Source organism: Juglans microcarpa x Juglans regia, chromosome 1D, assembly GCF_004785595.1.
Source record: "Juglans microcarpa x Juglans regia isolate MS1-56 chromosome 1D, Jm3101_v1.0, whole genome shotgun sequence".
NCBI lineage: Eukaryota > Viridiplantae > Streptophyta > Magnoliopsida > Fagales > Juglandaceae > Juglans > Juglans microcarpa x Juglans regia.
In genome coordinates, this window is record NC_054594.1 from 41,476,381 (window position 1) to 41,498,110 (window position 21,730).

A 21,730-nucleotide genomic window follows, 5' to 3' on the forward strand; every position below is an offset into this window, starting at 1 on the left:
TTCATACACGCACGCGCTCACACAATGTGTGTATATATATATATATATATATATATATATATATAACTTGAGTCACATGGGTTGGTTGTAGAAAGAATCCAGGTCGAAATCTGCAAAAGTTACTATCTTTTGGAGATTAGAATACCTCTCAAGATGAGGGAGAAGTTGTAAGGTAAATATTGTAATTTTTTATTTTCTCCTAATATAATCAACTGGTGTGGAAGGAAACACTTGATACTTCCAGAGGAACTATGCAGTTTCTTGCTTTAATAAATTGATTCATTCACAATGATCCTTGCCGCTGTTAGCTGTATTTAGATTTGGAATAAATAAGTTCTTGGGGTGAGTTCCTGATTCATTTTAGCCAAAACAACATACAAAATGTGATAATACACTGCTTCGTTTTGTTGTTTAAGTTAATTCTTCCTTCTGGCTTCCGAAGGCTTCGCCTATGGCTGGCACACAGCCGCAACAGAGGGCGAGCTTTGTACAGAAGTTGTATATTGAAGCCCCCCCCCCGGCCCATCGCTGAAAGGACCGATGAAATATTGATGATTTGATAAGAGCATTGGTAGCCATACTTCTCATTTACACTTTTTTACAACTTTTTAATAAAATAATATTTTTTTAAATTATAAACACATCAAATCAAAATCAAAACTAAAATAAATATTTAAAAAATATTATTTTATTAAAAAATTGTAGAAAAATTGTAAAAGAGTATGAAGTGATAATGCGACACACGTGTGCTTTTCAGGTAAATATTGATGGAGTTGCACTACTGGGCCGCTTGAAGTGACCTCTAGTATAAAAATAATATTTTTTTTAATTCAATTTTTTTATTCACATTTTTTTATTATTTTTAAATATTTTAAAAAAATATTAAAATACATCAATACACTAAAAATTATTTCCTTAATCATTAAGTAAAAAACAAAAAAAAAAAACAAAATTCACTAAGCGGTCAAACGGAGCGGTAAGTATTGAGCGGGAAAGTAATTTTTTCATATTGATGATACGCTTATACCTTCTTTATTAGTAATTTATTATATAACTATTTTTTTTTTCCTTTTGCTCTTTAAATCTAGATTAAAAAAATCAGCATATAACCTTCTTTCATAATCTAAAATAAAATTTTGGCTTCGTTTGGTTCTTTAACTACTCTCAACTCATCTCAACTTATCATTATAACTTTTTCAAATTTCAATACAAAATATAATAAACAATTCAATTTTTTCAAATTCTAAAATAATAATAATATTAAAAAATAATATTCTAACAATATTTTATCATCTCAACTCAACTCACTTCAACATCCAAATACACTCAAATTCAATCAATTAACGCAATCATACGATGATACCCTTAAGACCTTCTTTATTAGTAATTTATTATATAACTATTTTTTTTTTCCTTTTGCTCTTTAAATCTAGATTAAAAAAATCAGCATATAACCTTCTTTCATAATCTAAAATAAAATAAATTTAATCAATTAATGCAATCATATAATTTATTTTTAATTAATTTACATGATTACGTTAGTTGATTGAATTTATTTTTTTTCTAGATTATACAAGAGGGTTATGTTATGAGATTTTTAATCCAGATTGAAAGAGTAAATGAAAAAAAAAAAAGAGCTGGATAGGAAAGTAAAGAAGGTATAAGAGTATTATTCAAAGGAGTTGTGCTACACAGAAGTCCTACACCCTTACAAATTTAATATGAAATATAAGGATAAAAAAGTAAAATCATATATTTTTAAGTGGTGTACAGAATGTGAAGTTTATGTTTAAAATTTTTCTATAAAAAATGGGTTAGAAGAATAGACTAAAAAGGATAAGTTTAAAATATAAATTTTCAAGATTTTGGTAATATAATGCTTGGGGGGGTGGGCCTCGACCTAAGCAAGTTCGGAGAGGTTTGCATTTCGAACCCAAACATAAAATCTCAGCCCAAGCAGCGTAGATAACTGCATGGTCCTATTGGCTTGAGTGCGGTGTCACGAGGTGTTCGGCGCGAGTCCAAAACGGTGTTTTGACTGATGTCTATTGTCTAGTCATTTTTTTTTTTTTTTTCCAAGTCTTCGGGTTTCTTGTCTGTGGTTGTCCAATCAAAGCATAGGGTTTTTACATGACTGATAGTGTAAAATCGGTGAACCTTGAAAAGCTGAACCTCGTAAATTAGAAAAAAAAAATAAAAAAATAGTGGAACTAGTATAACAATTCAATAAAAGAGCATGTAGTTTTTTTTTTTTTTTTTTAATAAAAACATACTACATTAATATAATTCGCTTTATATATAATGTATATTTCGTTAAAATATTCTTTTTTAAAAATCTCAATAAATAATAAAATAAGGAATCTTTGTAGTTTTCTTCAAACAAATATTCCGTGAAGAGCCAATAGTACGAAGCAATCTAAGAAGAGAAATTGATGGCGTTCCGAAGAGAGAAGTGAAAGAGCGAGGAAAAGAAGGAAGCCTGAGACGTAGCAGACTGAAGAAAGAGGCTAGATAAGAGAAGAGAAAGAAGCAATCTCTATCACCTTGTCCTTGATTCCATAGCAATAACGTGAACATAATCAAGTTAATACTGACGAGCTATTGACATTAATGCTCGACTAATCTGGTACCGTGCGAGTATATGTTACATATATAAAGAAGACAACTTGGCAGACCATGAACAGGTTCCAATCTGGTATCATTTGTCTTGCTGGCAAATTATAAAAGAAAAAAAATCTATTCAGCATCTTAATTTTCATCATCATTTCATCATTTTATAATGTAGTATCAAATGATAAATTTATAAATAAAATATAATAAATAATTTGTAATCATCTAATATTATATTATAAGATGATGGAAAGATAATGAGAATTATAAAATTCCCAAAGTTCCTTTTCGGTCTTCACTAACATTCTACGTGCCGTTACTTCTAACAATTATTTCGGTCGGATGCCATTACTTCTAATAACTCTCCCTCTAAAATTATATTCAAATCGGCATTACTTCTCCGTAACTACTTTCCCATCTGTCACACAATAACTGGACCTCTACTCTCTCTAATGCCCAAGCACACCCAGGAAGATAGCTATAGTCAAAATAGAACACGTTGCCAGAGACCAACAACTCAGGATCAAATACAAATTCTGATAGTAAATGATATACAAACCTCTACATGCATTCCTGTAAATCTCAATAACAAATACATTTGGGAACACAACTGGAAAAAATAACAACAAATGATTTAAGAATCCTATTGCTATGTACCTATGTATGATCGAATCATGTGTATTGTCAGAACACCTAACTTGAACAAAAGTTTCCCAAAAAAAAGAAAGTCCAAAATGAAACCAAAAACAAAACAAGAGAGAAAATCAAAGACAATCGTTAAAGAAAAACCATTCCAACTTCAAACTCTTAACTTGGTCCTGATCCTTGTGCAGTATCTGTACTTGAGCTTGGTTCTGGCCCTAGATTAGACCTTCCCCTGCCCTGCTTCTCACTGATAGAATTCATCTTCTCCAACTTCAAGCCAGCTCTAAACCTTGCAATGAAGCTATCCGCCTTGGAGTTGACATCCGGGCTCGGACAGAACATTGGTGGTGTCGTTGCATCTCCACCCTCAGTCCCAACTGCGCCTTTCGTAGAACCAGCCTCCCCATCATCATCTAGGTCCGGCGAAACGCTGCGTGAACTAGTATTGCTTTTTATCCTGACAAAGTCACCGTGCACCGCGAATTTCCAATCTGGCATTTTGAATGGCGGCGGCGGCGGCGGTCGCGGTATCTGAACGAGCGGGGACTCATTACCGGAGCTCATATTTTCATCGCCACCATTGAAACTACTCGACTTAGCTGGCAGCGGAGGTTTGCTGGCCGTGATAGGCCTACTTCCAGATTTGGTTTTTGACGCTGCGCGCGCTGTCTTAGCTACTGGTGGAGGCGGCGGTGGCGGATTCGGTGGTGGAACAGAATTAACTCTCTTGGTCTTTCCCTTTTTGGAAGAGAACAGATTGTGAAAGACTGATGAAGATGAAGGCGGCGGAGGAGGAGGAGGAGGAGGCGGAGGGGGAGGAGGAGGCGGCGATGGTGGGGAATGTAAAGGATAAGAAGAAGCGGGTTGCGGGTTTAGTAAAGTGTCGAAGTTTTCGACGCTCTTTTGTCTTGGTTTCTTCTTCCTCCTCCTCAGTGAGCTGAAGAAATCTTTGGTGCCAGAAGAGCCTCCTGACGATCTCTTCTTCTCATTCTTGCTGCCGGTGGTCGTCTGCTCCGCTTGTTGAAACACTGGAGAGCCTTTGGAGCCAGAAGAAGAGCCTCCTGACGATCTCTTCCTCTCATTCTTGCGGCCAGTGCTCGTTTGCTCCGCTTGTTGAGACACTGGAGGGGGTGGCGATGTTGGTGAAGGTTGCAAATTCTCGACTACTTCCGAATAATTTCTTCCCTGAGTTTCAATCTGATCTTCATGGCGGTGTTCACCAATAGCTTGATAAGATGTTCTCTTCGCTCTACGCTTAACCACATTTGGCGGCGTATGCGGCGGCGGTGGCGATGGACGCTCAGTAGCCGGTGGCGGAGGAGGCGAATCTGATGAAAGTTCCTTTTTACGGACCACAAAAGTGTCCACTGCTATAGTCTTCGTCTCCGAGTATTCTTCTTTTTCTTCTCGAGGCTCTCGACGAGGCTGGCGGTAATGCATCTGATCCGATCCCGGAATCCGGTAATTACTGACGTCGGTGTCATCGTGAGATCGCCACCGATCATGTTCTGTCGCCCATGCAGACTCTTGACGCAGATCCGGGTACGAACTGCTGCTCCTTAACCTTCTGAGGTTGTTATAGTTCTGGCTAGCCGTCCGATCTGCATATTCGTACCATCGGTGCGGGGTGGATGGATTTGACTTATTATAAGCCTCTTGCGATGAATTGGAAATGCTTGGATCTTCGAAGGAGCTCGTGGAGTCGTTATTGTTGTTTGTATTTCTACTGAGGAATCCGCAAGCAATGGCGAAAAGAACGAGCACTAGATTGAGGGAATCCCAGCTTTTCTTCACTAGATGCGGTCTAAATACTTGGGAGGTGAAAGAGAGAAACGAAGGAATTACTTTGAAGAAAAAGAAGAGGGCTATGACAAACAAGATTACAAGAAGAAGACCGGAGTTGAGGCAGAGAGACGATGAACTGCTACGGCGACGGCTGCGGAGGCGGCGGAAATTGTCGGTGTTTTGTAGCCAAAATGGGGTGTCTTCCTCTTCTTCCATTATTATTTGAGGTTGAATTGGGCTTGCTTTTCAGAGAGGAAGGAGCGTGCAGGAGGACGAGAGGAGCCTTTTTCAGACACTTTTTTGCTTTCGTCTTTTCTTTTTCGTGGGTTTTGCTTTGCTGATGCCAATGGCCTGTTCAATAAGATAATATATATATATATATATATATATACACATAATTTTTCATATATTGAGCGTGAAAAATGGAGAGCGATACACGGAGTATACTTTTTAATGTTATTTTTATTTTATTCCATAAGACATAAAAGCAATACGATTCGTACGTAGGAAAAAAAGCTATCGTCCACGTTGTCTGTCATTGCTAAAATAAAAAAATAAAAAAATAAAAGACAGCGAGATTGACTGACTACACTATTGGTACATGATTGATTATAGTACGCCATGACCCTTTCTTGGTGGATACAATCATTGACAACCCATCAAATTCTAACCTTTTGTTTTGCGTTATTTTTCAATTCGATATGATTTTAAATAAATTAAATAAAATATTATTTTTTAATATTATTATTATTTTAAAATTTTAAAAAATTAAAAAATTTATTATATTTTATGTAAAAATTTAAAAAAATTATAATAATAAGATAAATTAAGATGAGATGAATTAAAATTATTTTTATATCCATACGTCACCTTAATTTTTCATCGAGTGACACATTCGACTTTATTGCATACTTTTGTAGTAGTAGTTGTAGTTGGTGCGACAAAAAACTGATCTAAGCAACCTAAATTTGCGCCTTGCAACATGTTACTTTCTCTGTCTCTCAAGAAACCCAACTTATTTTCCTCTCTCTCTCTCTGCCTATCTGCTATGAATTCAGAAGAAGACCTCTTTCATCCACTGGAACAGCATTCCCCTTACTGCTTAAAAATGGAAACGAATGGGCATTATTACGACATCACCGATTTTAATAATTGTCATACATTCCGCGTACGACAATTAGTAAATCCTACTGAACCCCAAGATTCAAAAAACATTAGAGTGTCCGAATTTTTAGTAAGTTTTATAGGGTCAGACAATGAATGAGACGTCGAGAGACAAAGGAAACCGCGTTTTACATTATCATGATGTGTCTCTGTCAGGTATCGCCAGCGGCACTGTTTAATGCTTTCGCTGCAAGCTTTCAAATTTGGATGGTGCTTATATAATATTTATTGTTCCTTTTTTTTTTCAAATATTTTTTAATATTTTTAATTATTAAAAAAATAAAAAAAATAATTTTATTAATAATCACTTCTTTAATTATTAAATAAAAAATAAAAAAGATTAAAATACATGAACAATAAATTTAAGAGACTCCAATAACATTTTCCTTCAAATTTTGACTCACAAGTAACAGCCTTTTTTCTTCACTCATATAAATCCAACCCCTTTTTATGGGCTAAATTACATGAAATTCAAATATCCAATGATAATGAAACTCAATTTCCCATGCAAACGAATTATTGGGGATGATATCTGTAAGATTAAAGGAATGATTTTTTGGATTATGATGATAAACATCGAGTTTAGAGGAATGATTCCATTCCAAGAGGAAATTCCCACGAGAAGAATGCGAGTGCTTGAAAAGAAAGAGTGCGGTTATTATGTCATTCCAATTTGACTGTTGGGCGATACGTAAAATTTTTTTTAATATATTTAAATATTTAATAAAAAATAAAAAAAAATATTAATATATTTAAAATTATTTCTTTAATTATTAAGTAAAAAAAAATTTAATCAGTAATCAAATAGAATGAACTAAGTGAAGAGACAAAGTAAATTTCTCCGAAAAGAAAACATGTTTTTCTCCGTAATGGTGCCATTGGAAACCCCCCCCCCCCCCCCCCCCCCCATATATATATATATTAATAAATGCTCACCAACTCCATTATGAAGAGAAGGGAGGTCTGCCGTTTGTCCCTGCCTCCCTTCCATTCATCGTGTATAAGGAGATGGAATAAAAAATAAAAATCCCCTTCTATATAGATACTTGGAAGCAAACTGATCACAAAAAGATCATTCGTTTTTAACTTTTGCTATCATCTCAGTTATAGCACGTGGGTCTGCCCACTTACTTCACAGATTAGCAATTACGCATAGGGTAATGGCAGAATTACAATTCTTTTACCATTATTTTATTATTTTTAATATATTTATTTTTTATTTTCTTTTAAATATATTTTTAATATCTTTAATTATTAAGAAAAAATTTAAAAAAAAATTAATTTTACTAATAATCACTTTTTTGATCCTTAAATAAGAGAAAAATTTTTAAAAATAAAAGAGTATAATAAAAGAATGGTAGAAGAATGGTAAGATTATGATTCTTCCGCATATTCCTAAGCAGCAAACTTTCTTGTCAGGGACACTTTTGCCTGGTACTTCTAAAACCTCTTCTTTTGAAAGTTAATCTCATCGTAATTTATTATTATAATTTTTTTAAATTTTAATATAAAATATAATAAATAATTTAATTTTTTAAAATCATAAAATAATATTAATATTAAAAAATAATATTTTATTATTTCAACTTAACTCAATTTAATATTTAAACGCAGTATGTTCCAGTTTCCATTTTTAGCGTCACAATCTCTCTTGTTTGCTCCTGTTTTCATCAGTGCAGGGTGGGTAAGGTAAATTCCAGTCAGGACCACAGCCAGACAGGCTGGAATTGGATAACAACTCTTGCTTGGGCGGTTTAAGTTGCTGCTTAGTTTGGTGTCTAAGTATACATTTAAATGTTAAATTGAGTTAAATTGAATTGAGATGATAAAATATTATTAAAATATTATTTTTTAATATTATTATTATTTTAAAATTATAAAAAATTAAATTATTTATTATATTTTATATTGAGATTTAAAAAAGTTATAATGATGAGTTGAGATAAATTAAGAAGAGTTTAAATTTCAAACGTACCCTAAGAGTATTAATATTGGATTAACCATCTTATTCTTTAAATTTAAATTAATATATAATTTTTTTACTTTTAACTAATCATTTAAAACTCTCTATAATAATAAAAGATTATTTTATTATTATTTATATTTTTTTAATTAATTAATATTTTATTTTCATAATCTTCAATAACATCTAACAATCATATTCATTTTCATTTTTACAATCTAATAATCTATAATATAATAATCTCATATGTATATAGATGGTAAAATTTCATATAAATAAAAATCTCATATCTATTATATAATAATCTAAAAATATACTTCTAGACTTGTTATAATTCTTTTTTATATTTGAAAAGAAGAATGAATTTACTGTAGTTTATATTTTAAATAAAAACAATTTAGCTAATTTAATGTGGAGCAAATATGAAAGATAAAAAAGCATTTGACTAATCCAATGCCAATGCTCTAAAGGCTCGTTTGTTTTTACAATTTATTTAATCTAATCATTACAATTTTTTCAAATTATCACACAAAATAAAATAAACAATTCAAAATTTTTAAATTTCAAAAAAATAAAAAAATAAAAAAATCTATTCTAATAATATTTTATTCAACTTTTTAATTTTAATCTCAACTCATCTCATCTGTGAAAACAAACAAGACACAATATTAGAGCTTATGAACTTAAAGGTTTCTTCCAAATGATTCAAACAAGGCCTAATTAGAATAAGATAGTGCTGCATATATTTACAATTTTATTTACAAAACCCATTTTATCAGTTTTCCATTAGAATAATACTCATTTCCATCATAAGAATGGGATGGAGGTCTGGGATTCAAAACCCATTGGATGGCACATAACTTACTAATTTAAAGAAAAAAAGAATCCATGAAAGATCTGTATGTATATGCATGTACTGTGTTTTGACTAATGAACCAATAAGCTTCTCATAATTTCATCTACTGCGTACATAAACTTCACACTTGCATTTTCTTAATGTACAAAGTTCTAATTATGCACAAGACTACAAGAGAAATCCAAAAATTGCTCTAGTTTTTAGATAGCTGAACCTTCAGTGATATCAATCACCTCTTCTTGTACAAATACTGGAAGGAAGCTTTGGTTATGAACCATCAGCTCAAGCTTTTTACTGGGGGAGGGTGACACTAGTGATGGCAACTAAAAGCATAATTTTAGCAACAGAATAACGGCAGCTGTAATTACCACAGCAACTGTACATATCGAAGCCTGCGACGACCATAGCATTTAGAATCAGTGAAAAAGATAAATGCCATACTCATGCTTCAACATTATCATAGCAATTGAGATCCATATAATACTTTTCACGGCAAGATCTGTGTACACCAGTGACTATACGTTGCTTTCCAAAACACTACAGAAAAGTGAAATAAAAGAGTAGGGACAAGTGTGTGCGCACTGTGTATCAGTACCATTTGGGCATGTGTGTTGGTATTGGGTTTCTAGGGAAACCATAAAGAAGAAATAGCTTAGATGTATAAGAGATTATCCACTTTACTACATTTGATTGAAATTTGCAACAAATAAGCAAACGAGCAGAACATTCAATTGATAGTGAGAGTGAAACTTACAGCTACTGCATTGGCAGCAAGTCCATCTCGCTCCCTTGGATCCTTGTGATAGTACCTTCGAAAGTAGAGAATTGCAGCATAGTACCACATCAGTGGGCATGCAAATCCTAGCAGAAGTCTGCCAGAGAAAGTCAATCGTCAGACACATACATACCCATGCCGCAGGGGGAGGGGGGTGGTCAGAAGAGCTATGAAAACTCACAAAAACCATCCAATTCCACAGCCAAATAAAGGAAGAGGCTTATCAAACATTCCCAATTGAGGGTTCTCTTCATCTTTAATTTTGGTGTAGTCACCATTTCTGTAGTCCACTGCATCGGTTGAGAGTCCTGTGTTTAATGTATACCTTCAGCAACTTATTCAGTCACTTTTACATTAAGCTAAGAGTTATGATAAATACACAACCTTTTCTATGACTCTTTTTACAACTCTGTGTAAAATGTAAGGCAATTATGCAAAATTTGAAATTTAAATCAGATGGGAAACACAAAATGAAATAAAAAAAAACTTTAATATTTTTTATGACGTGGTACTGTCATATTGGTTGATTGTAAAATAGTTGTGTTTATATCATTATTCTAAAGATAAAGACAGATTTGCTAGAGATTCTAGCAAAAAATACAAACAACAATGGACACAATGATGCGGCTGAAGGAAAGGGGTCAATTGTCAATTTGTCATCTCTTATGAAATTTTAAACTTCAGAAACTTAGGCTTAACATGGGGGCTGACGTGCAACATCAAACAAGGTATGCATGGCCTTTGAGGTTGCAACAAAGAACTTACATTAAATGTTTTCCGTTTGACCAGTTATAGAAGAGTATGGGATGGGTTTTTTCTTTTTATACTTGTTCCATTGAGTGCACAGTGCTCGTTAGTTTTCTTTTAATTTCATCACTAATGTGCAATTTGCTTCTTGTTAAAACAAAAACATCCACAACAAACAACCCTTACAACCCCAATCTATCAATGCTCCATCACCACAGAACAACCAACAGCTATTAAACCATCTTCCTCATGTACTACAGAAGTCATCCACACTTCAGTGTGTTCTACATCACATAAGCATTTTGCCTCTACATTCACCTTGAACAAAAAATTACTGACTTCCAGAACAGATACTGAGCTGCTGAGGTTCTTGGTTTATTCTTAATATCAGGTCAAATCAACAGTGACAAGTGTTTGTTTGTTATATGGATGAAAGTTGAAAAAATAATCATGATTCACATGATAACTACAAAATATCAAATCATACTGCACACTGTCAAGACTCTATGATACTTTGACTGATTTAAAGAAGGATCAGAGGATGAAAAACTTCCCAGCACTAAGACAAACTTCTCTCCAGTATCATACTAACTGACGCATGCTACGATAGTGAACCAATCAGGTAAATCATTAATGTTGAGCAAATCAAGTTTCTATGATAAACAGCTTGTTGACTTTAACTCAAACAAAATTAAGAATCTTTAAGATTTCCAAGAAAATTTCATTTGTGCCCAACAGTAACATTGTAAGGAGGTTCAACGGGCTTGTAGACAATCAAGCATCACTTCTACTCATTGGTCTGCCACTTGATCTTGTGTCGGACCAACATGTTTAAAACGAGGAGGTCCTGTCATATTAGACATTTCTCAGCTCATTGTTTTAAAATAAATTTAAGGCAACTTTATGCCCAGGGTGTTTCACATCTCCAAAACCAATATTTGAGCAGTAAATATCATTCCACGAGGGTCACGCAGACAAAGATTATAACCATATGCTAGTCTGTTTGCATCAAGACCATTTACAAATAAACCAATAATGGGCATCAGAAAGCCCACACTATTTTTTCTTTTAAAATCAAACAAGAAATATTAAAGCAGGTCAAAATTATAATAAGAAAAAAGAAAAGATGAAGAACACAGGGGGAAGCAGTGTACTCTGATCCATGCGTCTGAGAGGTAAACTTTCACAATACTCTCAGCTCCTCTCTGCCTTTGAAGTACCTGCTACATGAATACCACTATTGACCAGCGAATTTGATAGCTAAAGCAAGTCTTCCAGGGTCATCAAGTAGTTTCAAACAATATGAGAGACTGATTGATAATAAAGTTCCAATTTACTTGTGCAGCTGAATGCATCAACCCAAAAGGTAAGAGTTGGTGTAGCACAATCACTAGTTCCCCAGGTGAGCTGTAGACGTTTGCGATTTGGAAAAGATGGAAAGAGAAGAACCTCATGCAAATTTTCATAATTCATCACTAGTTTTGATTTAAACGAATTTTTTTTTATGAAAATTTTCCAAAAACTTTAAATGCTAACAATCAAGTTAAGCTTCCTCAAACATTGAAGACCAGAAAACTCAAGTCAAATTAAGAAAAGCCACTGACGATAAGGGGGATGAGGAAAATCTCACATGTATATGAACATACAAAGGCATTAATTTGAAAATCAACCCAAGCATACAGAAATAAGTACTCGGTTAAAATCAACACCAAAGAAAACCAAATTTACATGCTTAGTCAAGTAAAAAAAAAACGTCACGAGTTGCAGTTTTTTCGGTTACTTCTAGGTCACCTATACAAATATAATTCAAAATTTCCAATACCCCCACCCCCTCCCCCCCACCACCCCCAAAAACAAGAATTTGCAGCTGATATTTATACGTTGTATATCTTTTTTTTTTTTTTTTTTCTGCATAAGTTATGATTTGTATATCAATATAGTTAACAGAAGCATTCATAAAAAACTATAAAACTGTAAAAATACGAATTTGCGCACCGATAAGAATACCAGGAAATTTCATCAAGCGCCACCAGAAACAGGAAAATGAAAACGAAATTGGGAAAAAAAAAGGTAGAACCACAAAGGAGACGAATTCTATCAAATCCATAAGAAAGAAAACCCACGCAAAAGATATTAATAAATAATAAGAAGAATCACGAAATTAGAAAACCCATATCCATAATTTCAGCAAAATGTCCATAAAGCATACCAATTTAACCATGAAATAGTTAAATGACCCCAAAACTCAAGTTTCCAACTCTTACAACCACAGAGAGAGAGAGAGAGATTGCCTCTAAAGCTACAGCAAAATGAGAGCTGAAAAGCGGCAGACAGAAGCTTATATTGGGCAAGGGATTTCTCCAGAGCATGCAAGAGCAGCTGTAAATTAGTGAAGGAAAAAGGCAGTTAATGATAATACAGGTGAACTCTTATGGTTTTACATGGCTATGATGTCGTGTTTCCCCATAGTTTACTCAACTCAAAGAATGATTAAAGAAAGGAAAGCTGGAGGAAACATATCGCACACTCCCCCTCTCCCACCTTGAGCAACACGTGACTGTGCCAAGGAGTCAATCGCTTGATCCCAAGATTCATAATTTCCATACGACGTCGTTCTTTTGAAAAAAATTTCTTTTAGTATAGAAGTCAGAAGACGTCGTTTTGGCATTCAATGTCATATGCAACAATCCGGCCCGTTATTAGCCCAGACCGCCCGGTTTTACAAAAGAAAAAAGAAAGCACCCAACGGTGCGTTTTGTAGGTTTAAGCCCTAAGCCCCTCTTCTTCTTCCCACCCCGCGCCCACCACGTCTCCTTCCCCAATCTCCCGTTTCTCTCTCTCTCTCCTGCTGAATTTCTGTTGCCCCCGCTCCAACCTGCAGTACGCCATCCGTGCCCCGTCGTGTACTCGCCGTCCGAATACCAGGTATACACCGGTAAGCCTCTCCGACCATTCTCTCTCCCTCCCTCTGTAACTCACTCTCTCCCCCTCGTCCGTCTCTCTCTCTCTCTCTCTCTCTCTCTGTGTCTATCTGTTCCTCTCGGGTTCTCTCTTCTCTTTCTCCATCTCTCTCAGTTTGCTCTCTCTCTTCTCCCCGTTGTGCCGCAGCGCGTTGTGCATCGCCGCTGCCAATGCCTTACTCCACAGGCCACGCCGCCGCAATCCTTTGCCGTCTCCGGTTGCTGCTCGTCACGCCGGTAATTTTCCGTTCGTCCCTCTCTCTCTCTCCTCTGTTTCTGTCTCTGTCTCTGTCTCTGTCTTTCTCTCCGTCTACTACTCTCACTTCGCTCTCTCTCTTTGTGGTAGGATAGCCCCTGCGACCAGTAGAGGCTACCGGAGGTAGCCACACCGCCTCATTTCACCTAGCGTTTCAGACCAACACCAACCATCTCTAGGCAGCGCCACCTTACTCTCTAATTGACCGACCACCGCTCCGAGTTGAGTAAGGTGCCCTCGATCTCTACCCACGCTATCACCCTTAATTTTCGTGACTGATTTGTTTGGTGCCTACTGGAAGATTTTTTTGAAAGATCTATGTTGAATGTTGGAATTGTGGTTCGAGTAATTTCATGGCTTGGTTGATGTTGGAAAGTTCTTTGATGGTAACTTTTTTTTGAACTTGTAAAAAAAGTCATGGTCGAGGAGGGATTGATGGAATGGTTGTAAGATGTGAGTTGCTGTTTTGATGTGTCAGCAGTATGGATGTAAACATGATGTGTGTTGGAATGAGATTTAAGCGAATCCAAGGAGTTGGGCAATAAGGAATTCGGTCCGGATTGGAAAAACGGACAGACCGGAATCATTTGGTCTAGACTGGACCGAAGTTGAGACCAGTCAGACTCAATCCATCAAATATGAAATTTTCAGTTTTCGATCCAGTCGTGGGGCGGGATTTTTTCACTCCGAACTGGCCGAATATACATATACATATTTTTTAATATTATATATATATATTATTTTATATAATAATTTTATAATAAATTATTTAATTTTCATCTAACCTATCACCATTGACAATATAAAATATTAAGTATACAATAATACAATTGCTAATATGCTATCAAGTAACTAATGTATTATATCAATTAATTAATATATCACCATTAACTAAGTACTATCAGTATCTACATCTAATTAAAGTAATTACATAAATTTTTTTGTAAAATATCTAAATTGCAAATAAGTATGAAGTATATATGTTCAATGACAATTATTCATTAATCATATACAAAATATGAAACTTTTCATATAGCCAACTATGCATTAACTATCATGATACAACTACATATTTAAAAAAAAACTCATAATACATTTACATACACTATATTAGTAACAAATTAATAATTAACATCGTAAATATTATTAGAATTAATTATTTTTTAATGAGTTAGTTATATAATCTACAATTTACAGTAAGGACTCACTTAATTTTAATTTTAGTACTTTAAATAATTTTGTTATTAATTTTTCTGCACAAAAAAAAATAAAAAAAAAAAAAAGACATGTTCCAATCTCAAATGAAAATGGCGCCGTTTAGATCCAATTGACGACGCAACTCTTTTTTTTTTTTTAAATATCCATGTATTGAAATGGCGTCTTTTAGATTAAAAATTAATCCAAACGGTGCTGTTTCAACATAGGGTCAACACAAATTCAGCTCTTTCCTCATTCGGTCCCGAGCATCAGTAGTCACTCACTCATCTCTCTCTTTGCCCCTTCCAAAAAACCCTAGAGCTCAGCCACTGTCGCGGTCGCAGCTCCTAGCTCCTCCGTCGCACAGTGCCACTGCATCAAAGGTACGGAATCTCGATTTACTTAGCATAAATTCAAGTTTCTAATTTCTATTTCAACCACATACACAGTCCACAGATTTACACGGATACAATATGAGAAATTAATCCAAACAGCGAAATGGGGGTTTTGTGAACTGGAATTTGGGTTATGTGAATCTATTAGGATGTTTTGTACAATGATATTGTTATTGCATTATCACTTGGAATTGGAAAATTTTCCACTAAAGCAGTGAACTCCTTTGTGGGTGTTGGGTTTTAGGACCAGTACTGATTAATATTGTGGATTCTAGTATACATTCTGTTTATTTATAATATTATATTGCCATAATACTCAAGAAGCTTAAAGTTAAACTCATGCATGCATTTTGAATTTTTGATCAAGAAGCTTAATTCTCCCTGGTGTTTCTGAGCAGTTGCTAGTGGAGGAAGTGGGGTTTTACACAACAAATGTAAGTGGGTAGGGATGCTGGACACAACAAATTGAGGAAGTTTAAAGTTAAACTTAAACTCATGCTAGTTGAGGAAGTTTGCACAACAATTTGAACTGTCTTAATTAAAAACAGATGTTATTTTCTGTGGGTAGGGATTATGGACAAGCATAACAGGGGTAGTGGGGGGACTATTTTTCAGACTGCATATAAGAATAGCACAACTATTTTCCATATGCATTAACAACAATAAGTGTAATTGAAAAATAATCAAGGGTAGTGGGGGGATTATTTTTTAGACTGCATAAATCTGGACAAGCATAAGGTGCATAACAGATGTTATTGAACTAACAAATAGTTTTCTCAATTTCATTTTCTTCTTGGCTTTATATTTAATCTAATTTTTGTTTTATTATTTTTCTAGATGGACCCTACAAAAGAAGTGATTCCGGGAGACTACCACGGATGATGCTAACGAGTCATCACAAGGGCAACGCATTCCTCCACTCCCACTCAATGTAAGTACTAAGACGGTTAAGTCCCAAACTACTCTAAGTTGGAAGGCTAAGGATGAAGGAACTAGTAGTGAGGGATTTGTGCCCATAACATTTAGTGTTGAGGCTTGCAGACAAGCCTTAGCAGAGATGATTATTCGTGATGAGTTGCCCTTTAAGTTCGTTGAGGGGGAGGGTTTCAAGAAGTTTATGCATGTTGTTTACCCTATGTGGGTAGAGATTCCATCTCGTGTTACGATTGCGAATGATTGTTTTACTGTGTATTTGAGGGAAAAAAATAAGTTGAGAAGTGCTCTTCAAGGGCAACGGATTTCCCTTACCACGGATACGTGGACATCCATGCAGAACCTGAATTATATGTGTCTCACTGCGCATTTATTGATGATGATTGGAATCTACACAAGATGATTCTTTCTTTTTCTTTAGTAGAAAATCACAAGGGTGATACACTTGGTAGGGCCATAGAGATGTGCTTGCATGATTGAGGGCGACCGAAAATACTTGCAATCACTCTTGATAATGCAAGTTCTAATAACGGAGCAATTTTTTATTTGAAAAAGAAAACCAAGTATAGGAAGGACACTGTTTTGGAACATGAATTCTTGCATATTTGATGTTGTACCCACATCTTAAATTTAATCGTTCGTGAGGGGTTGAAAGAATATGATGAGTCTATTGCCAAGGTGAGAGGTGTTGTGAAATATGTTAAATCCTCTCCTCAAAGGTGGAGTACATTTAAGAAATGTGTACAACTAGAAGAGATTACGTGCAAAAGTCATGTTTGCCTAGATGTGCCAACTAGGTAGAACTCCACCTATCTTACGTTGAAGAGGGCTGAAAAATTTCAAAAAACTTTTAAACGGTTAGAGGAAGAAGATTCGGGGTTCCTTACTAGTATTGGAGACGACAATGATGATGATGATGATGTGGTGAGTAGGAGAACGTCAAAAAAGTTAGAGCCTCCCAACAATAATGATTGGGAGAAGGTAAGGTTGTTTGTGAGCTTTCTTCAACTATTTTATGACGCAACTTTACGTTTCTCGGGGGCTGAATATGTAACTTGCAACTCTTTTTTTACGAAGTTATTTATAATTCAAGATGCGATTAACATGGAGTGTGAAAAAGGAAGCCTGAGATTAATGGCAACAAATATGAGGAAAAAGTTTGACAAATATTGGGGCAACATGGATAATTTGAATATGTTGTTGTATGGTGGGCTTATTCTTGATCCTCGATATAAGATGCGATATCTTGAGTTTTTATTCGAATTAATGTATGTCCATGATCCAACAAAAGCAGTTGATTTGAGTTTGAAGGTGAAAAATATTTTAACCTGCATGTATGATGCATACGTTGAAAATGAAGAAGGGAACAATTCTGGTCAACAACAGCAGCGCACAAGTCCCTCATGTGAATATGTAAATCCTACAGGTAGTAGATTTAAGGATAGAACGGCACATAGAATGGCCTTATTTAAGCAATGGTTACAGTCAACAAACTCTTTGCAAAGCAAGTTAGAGGTTGATAGATACCTAACTGAAAGTTGTGTGGAACAAGAGGCAAATTTTGATATTCTAAATTAGTGGAAGGTTAATTCAGTTAGATATGGCGTACTTTCAAAAGTTGCATGTGATATTCTTGCAACACCAGTGTCTACAGTGGCCTCTGAATCTGCATTTAACATGACAGGTCATGTACTTGATCATTTTCAAAGTAGTTTATCTCTGATGATGGTAGAAGGCCTCATTTGTGCCCATAATTGGCTTCGTTCTTCTTCTATTCCAATTGTCCTTAGGACTTTAATGGATAAAGTGGAGGATTTTGGGAAGCAGCTAGATATGGGTATGTAACAAATTTGTTTCCTTTTATATTTTTTAATGATTCATTGATTCATATGTTATGTAATTTTTTTATTTTTTATTTTTTATTTTTATGTATAGAATTTGTTGGGGACGTTGAAAGTTCTATCGAGGCGTCGAATACAATGTCTACACCTAATGCAGATGAATGAGGTGAGAAGAATATACTACTGTACTATTTATTTTCGTTAGCATAAAACAAAATAAACTAATACATTTATTATTTGTTTGCTATGTTTTTGTAGTAAAGTTGTGGACACTTGGAGTTTTGGACTTGGAGACTGTTATGCCCTTTTATTTTTTATTCAATCATTTGTAATTTGTAATATCACTTTATAAGTAGGTGGGTTATGGCTAGATGCATAGATTGTAAATTGTAATAATTTTTATGTGTCATTTACTTTACTTTTTTGGTTTTTTAATTTTTTTTTCTTTATTTAAAGTTTGGATGACTAGGAATTTTTTTAATTTCGTTTTCTTTATTTTTTTGTTTTTAATTTTATTAGTATGATTGATAAGCTATTTTGGATGGATATAGATTATTTTTATTTTTATTTATTCCTTCGTTCTATTTTTATTTATTTATTTATAGTTTGGATATTATTGGCATATTGCATATTTTTCAAGTGTTTTTCCTATTTTTTGTATGTTAATAATAATTTAGGTTGAAAGTGGGATAAAAGTCAAAACTTGGGCCAAAATGTGTCAAATGTGAAAAAATTGGCTCAGTTGATAATGGTCAGACCGACCGGACTGATAGGCAACGATTCGGTTTGCTTTGTATGTGAATTCGGTCCAGTCTAGGATGGAAAAATCTTGAACTAAAGGAATTTGGTCCGGTTCCAAAAATCCTCTAGGGAGTAACTGGACTAGACTGAATTCATCCGTACCCAAGGAGATTGGATCTTTTAACTTCAAATTAACGATCTCTACTCAAGGAAGTTTCTGGAAAAAGTTTATATGGATTTTGCTTTTTCATTCGAGTACTTGTGCAACCTCTAGCAGCTTATTATGCAAATGAGATTTTACTTTATTTCTTTGGGCATATTCTTGTGTTCTTAACGGAGCTAGCTTCAATGACTTTCTTGTATCCCTTTCTAGCTCCTTTTTATGTAACTAGGTGTATGTTGTTTGTATACCCTGTGTACTTGGAGTATGCTTATTTACTTCTATTAATATAATGTTATCTTACTTATAAAAAAAAAAAATATCATTAATGTCTCATTTGCTTCCTCCGATTAATTCCCATGTGATCATTCCCCTTTCTGGCTAAGAGAGACTTTTGCAATTAATTACAGGCCAAAATGCTCAACTAAATTTCTCAATCTTTCGATCATGTTAGCAACTTAGGGCTAACTCCGACACCAAACTGCTTAAAAGTCATAAATACTTCCAATTCCTTTCCTTTCCACCTACATATATAATGTTCATCATGGCATAAAAAATTTACCACTTTTACTTTGTTTCATTGAACGAGCCAGAGCATTCATTGACTTGCTTCATTTACTAAGGTTGCTGTAATTTCTCGTTTTTTGTATTTATTATTAGATCAATTTTTGAATAAATAATTCAGCTTCACTGTGCTCTTTTTATCTCCAATAATGATTTGGTTACTATTTCTAGAGTAGACATGTATGGACCTCTTCGTTCATTCTATTCTCTCTCCATCGTGTCTTGCGAGTGAGGCTGGATTCTGTAGCGGATCCTCTATTCAATCATATTTATATGTCGTGGCTTTACTGCCTCACACCCATCCAACAGATTGAAGTTCTTAGTTCTTTTACTGTGTCATTGTTATATTCTCTCTGTGTTCTGCCTTTCTACTTCTCTTGTATCGTTCTGGGTGGTCCAAAAGCAGCGTGCGTCGGTTGCGCTGGCTTTGCAGCATTATCTGTCCTGATTGAGAAGTTTTTAGATACATAGGCACGACTGATTTGGTGCCCCCATTGCTTGCTATCTTGTCCCCGTTTTGCGAGTGTTAAGGTCTCGTTTGGATGTTGAGACGATAAAATGAGTTTTGTGAGATTCATCTAAAATGAATTTAAATGTGTTTAGATGTTAATATGAGTTTAGATGTATTTATAAAATATTAAAAAAAAATTGCAGGTCTCGCATGTAAAGAAGTGTTGAGTAGGAGTATAAAAATTAATCGAAAAACTAGACTAGATTGGCCCGAACTGGTGGAACCGGTCCAGGACCCGTTCCCTTAGTTCCAAAACCGGCTAGTACCAGTCCGGTTCCGTTTTATACTTTTTAGGACTGGATCGGTTCACTATATTATATATTTTGAATTATTTTTTTAATCTTATATATAATATTTTTATATTATATAAAATTTTTATATATATATAATTATATATAAGATAATGTTATTATAATTTATAATATAAAATTTTAATCTTTAACATGAAAATTTATTTGATCATATATTTTAAACATAATATATATATATTAATAACATTTTATGGCCTAATAAATTCTTAACATATTCATTTTGATAAATACATAATAAATTAGTGATACTAATATACATTAGTATACTAATTATATTTTACTTTAATTAATTAATATACATTAGTAATGTATATTAGTTACATTTTATATCCTAATACTCTATTAGTATTAGTATAACTATCAGTGATGTAATTATATTGATAGTTATACTAAATTAAAATCACTATAACAAATATTAATATATAGTTATACTAATGAGTAATCATTATAACTTTCACTAATATTTAATAATTTATACTAATACGAATATAGTTATACTAAATAACTATAAATTATAACTTTTTTATGACAAGTTTACATTTTATTAAAATCGAAAAACCAAATCGAACCGGACTGGAACTGATAAAGTTGAAGGTACCGATTTATGAGGGTAACCAGTACTTAATCGGTTTTTGAAAATGTAAAACTGGTACATACTGATTCGATCTTAAATTTTGTTCAAAATGAGATCAGATTGGTTACACCCCTAGTGTTGAGTTGAAAAATGTTGTAAATCCCGCGTGTAAAGAGGTATTGAGTTGAAAAATATTATAGATTCTACGTGTAAAAAAGTTTTGAGTTGAGATGAGTTTAGTGATTTGAGAGTTGAGTATTTGAATGTTAAATTTAACTTAAAATTAGACTGAACTGAATTGATCTAATTCGATTTAAATTACAAACAGAGTTACTACAAAAATATTTTTCTAGAAAAATTTATGTTTTGAAAATTGCTTTTATATATTATAATTTTTTTTAAGAAATCACATTTTAAGATTTTTTTATGTTCATTAATAATTTTATTTTAATTAGTTGATATGAAAATTTAAGTTGCGTTTGGATGTTAAACTGAGTTAAGTTAAGATGATAAAATATTATTAAAATATTAATTTTTTAATATTATTATTATTTTAAAATTTAAAAAAGATGAATTGTTTATTATATTTTATATTAAAATTTAAAAAATTATAATAATAAATTAAGATGAGTTGAGATAGGTTTAAGTTCTAAACAAAACTTTAATACTTAGGATATTAATAACTCTTTTTTTCTTTTCTTTTCTTTTCTTTTCTTTTTTTTTTTTTTTTTTTTTTCACGCA

At 33.7% G+C, this 21,730-nt stretch overlaps 2 protein-coding genes and 1 long non-coding RNA gene across 6 annotated transcripts; 1 reads left to right on the forward strand and 2 right to left on the reverse strand.

Annotated features, from left to right (window-relative positions):
* Nucleotides 1–3,160: 3,160 nt before the first annotated feature.
* Nucleotides 3,161–5,387, reverse strand: LOC121258842 (WAS/WASL-interacting protein family member 3). Its single transcript, XM_041160374.1, has one exon. The coding sequence runs from the start codon at nucleotides 5,254–5,256 to the stop codon at nucleotides 3,418–3,420; it is 1,839 nt and encodes a 612-aa protein (XP_041016308.1). The 5' UTR covers nucleotides 5,257–5,387; the 3' UTR covers nucleotides 3,161–3,417.
* A 3,665-nt stretch (nucleotides 5,388–9,052) lies between these two features.
* On the reverse strand, nucleotides 9,053–13,085 carry LOC121261890. Of its 3 annotated transcripts, none has more exons than XM_041164315.1 (5): nucleotides 12,755–13,085; nucleotides 11,700–11,765; nucleotides 9,980–10,106; nucleotides 9,778–9,895; nucleotides 9,053–9,415 (listed from the first exon to the last, which is right to left on the reverse strand). In XM_041164315.1, exons 2-5 carry the CDS (start codon nucleotides 11,707–11,709, stop codon nucleotides 9,347–9,349), a joined length of 324 nt encoding a protein of 107 aa, XP_041020249.1. In that variant the 5' UTR covers nucleotides 11,710–11,765; nucleotides 12,755–13,085; the 3' UTR covers nucleotides 9,053–9,346. The 3 variants fall into 3 exon arrangements, with proteins under 3 accessions (XP_041020249.1, XP_041020233.1, XP_041020240.1); XM_041164299.1 differs by having other exon boundaries at nucleotides 12,837–13,084; XM_041164306.1 differs by having other exon boundaries at nucleotides 11,883–12,829.
* Nucleotides 13,086–13,340: 255 nt separating this feature from the next.
* On the forward strand, nucleotides 13,341–18,545 carry LOC121262087. 2 transcript variants are annotated; one of them, XR_005940037.1, is made up of 8 exons: nucleotides 13,341–13,480; nucleotides 13,654–13,742; nucleotides 13,857–13,992; nucleotides 15,278–15,341; nucleotides 15,752–15,787; nucleotides 16,191–18,123; nucleotides 18,222–18,293; nucleotides 18,386–18,545. It is a non-coding gene; the product is annotated as an uncharacterized LOC121262087 (long non-coding RNA). The 2 variants fall into 2 exon arrangements; XR_005940036.1 differs by lacking the exon at nucleotides 15,752–15,787.
* Nucleotides 18,546–21,730: the final 3,185 nt, after the last annotated feature.

Excerpts from the sequence above, each read along its gene's own strand:
- LOC121258842 (XM_041160374.1), bottom strand. The coding sequence starts at position 5,256 with ATGGAAGAAGAGGAAGACACCCCATTTTGGCTACAAAACACCGACAAT.
- LOC121261890 (XM_041164315.1), bottom strand. Across the intron at positions 9,896-9,979 it reads TGTGGAATTGGATGGTTTTT|ACTTCTGCTAGGATTTGCAT; the intron begins GTGAGTTTTCAT and ends TTTCTCTGGCAG. Across the intron at positions 9,416-9,777 it reads TTGCTGCCAATGCAGTAGCT|GCTTCGATATGTACAGTTGC; the intron begins GTAAGTTTCACT and ends TGGTCGTCGCAG.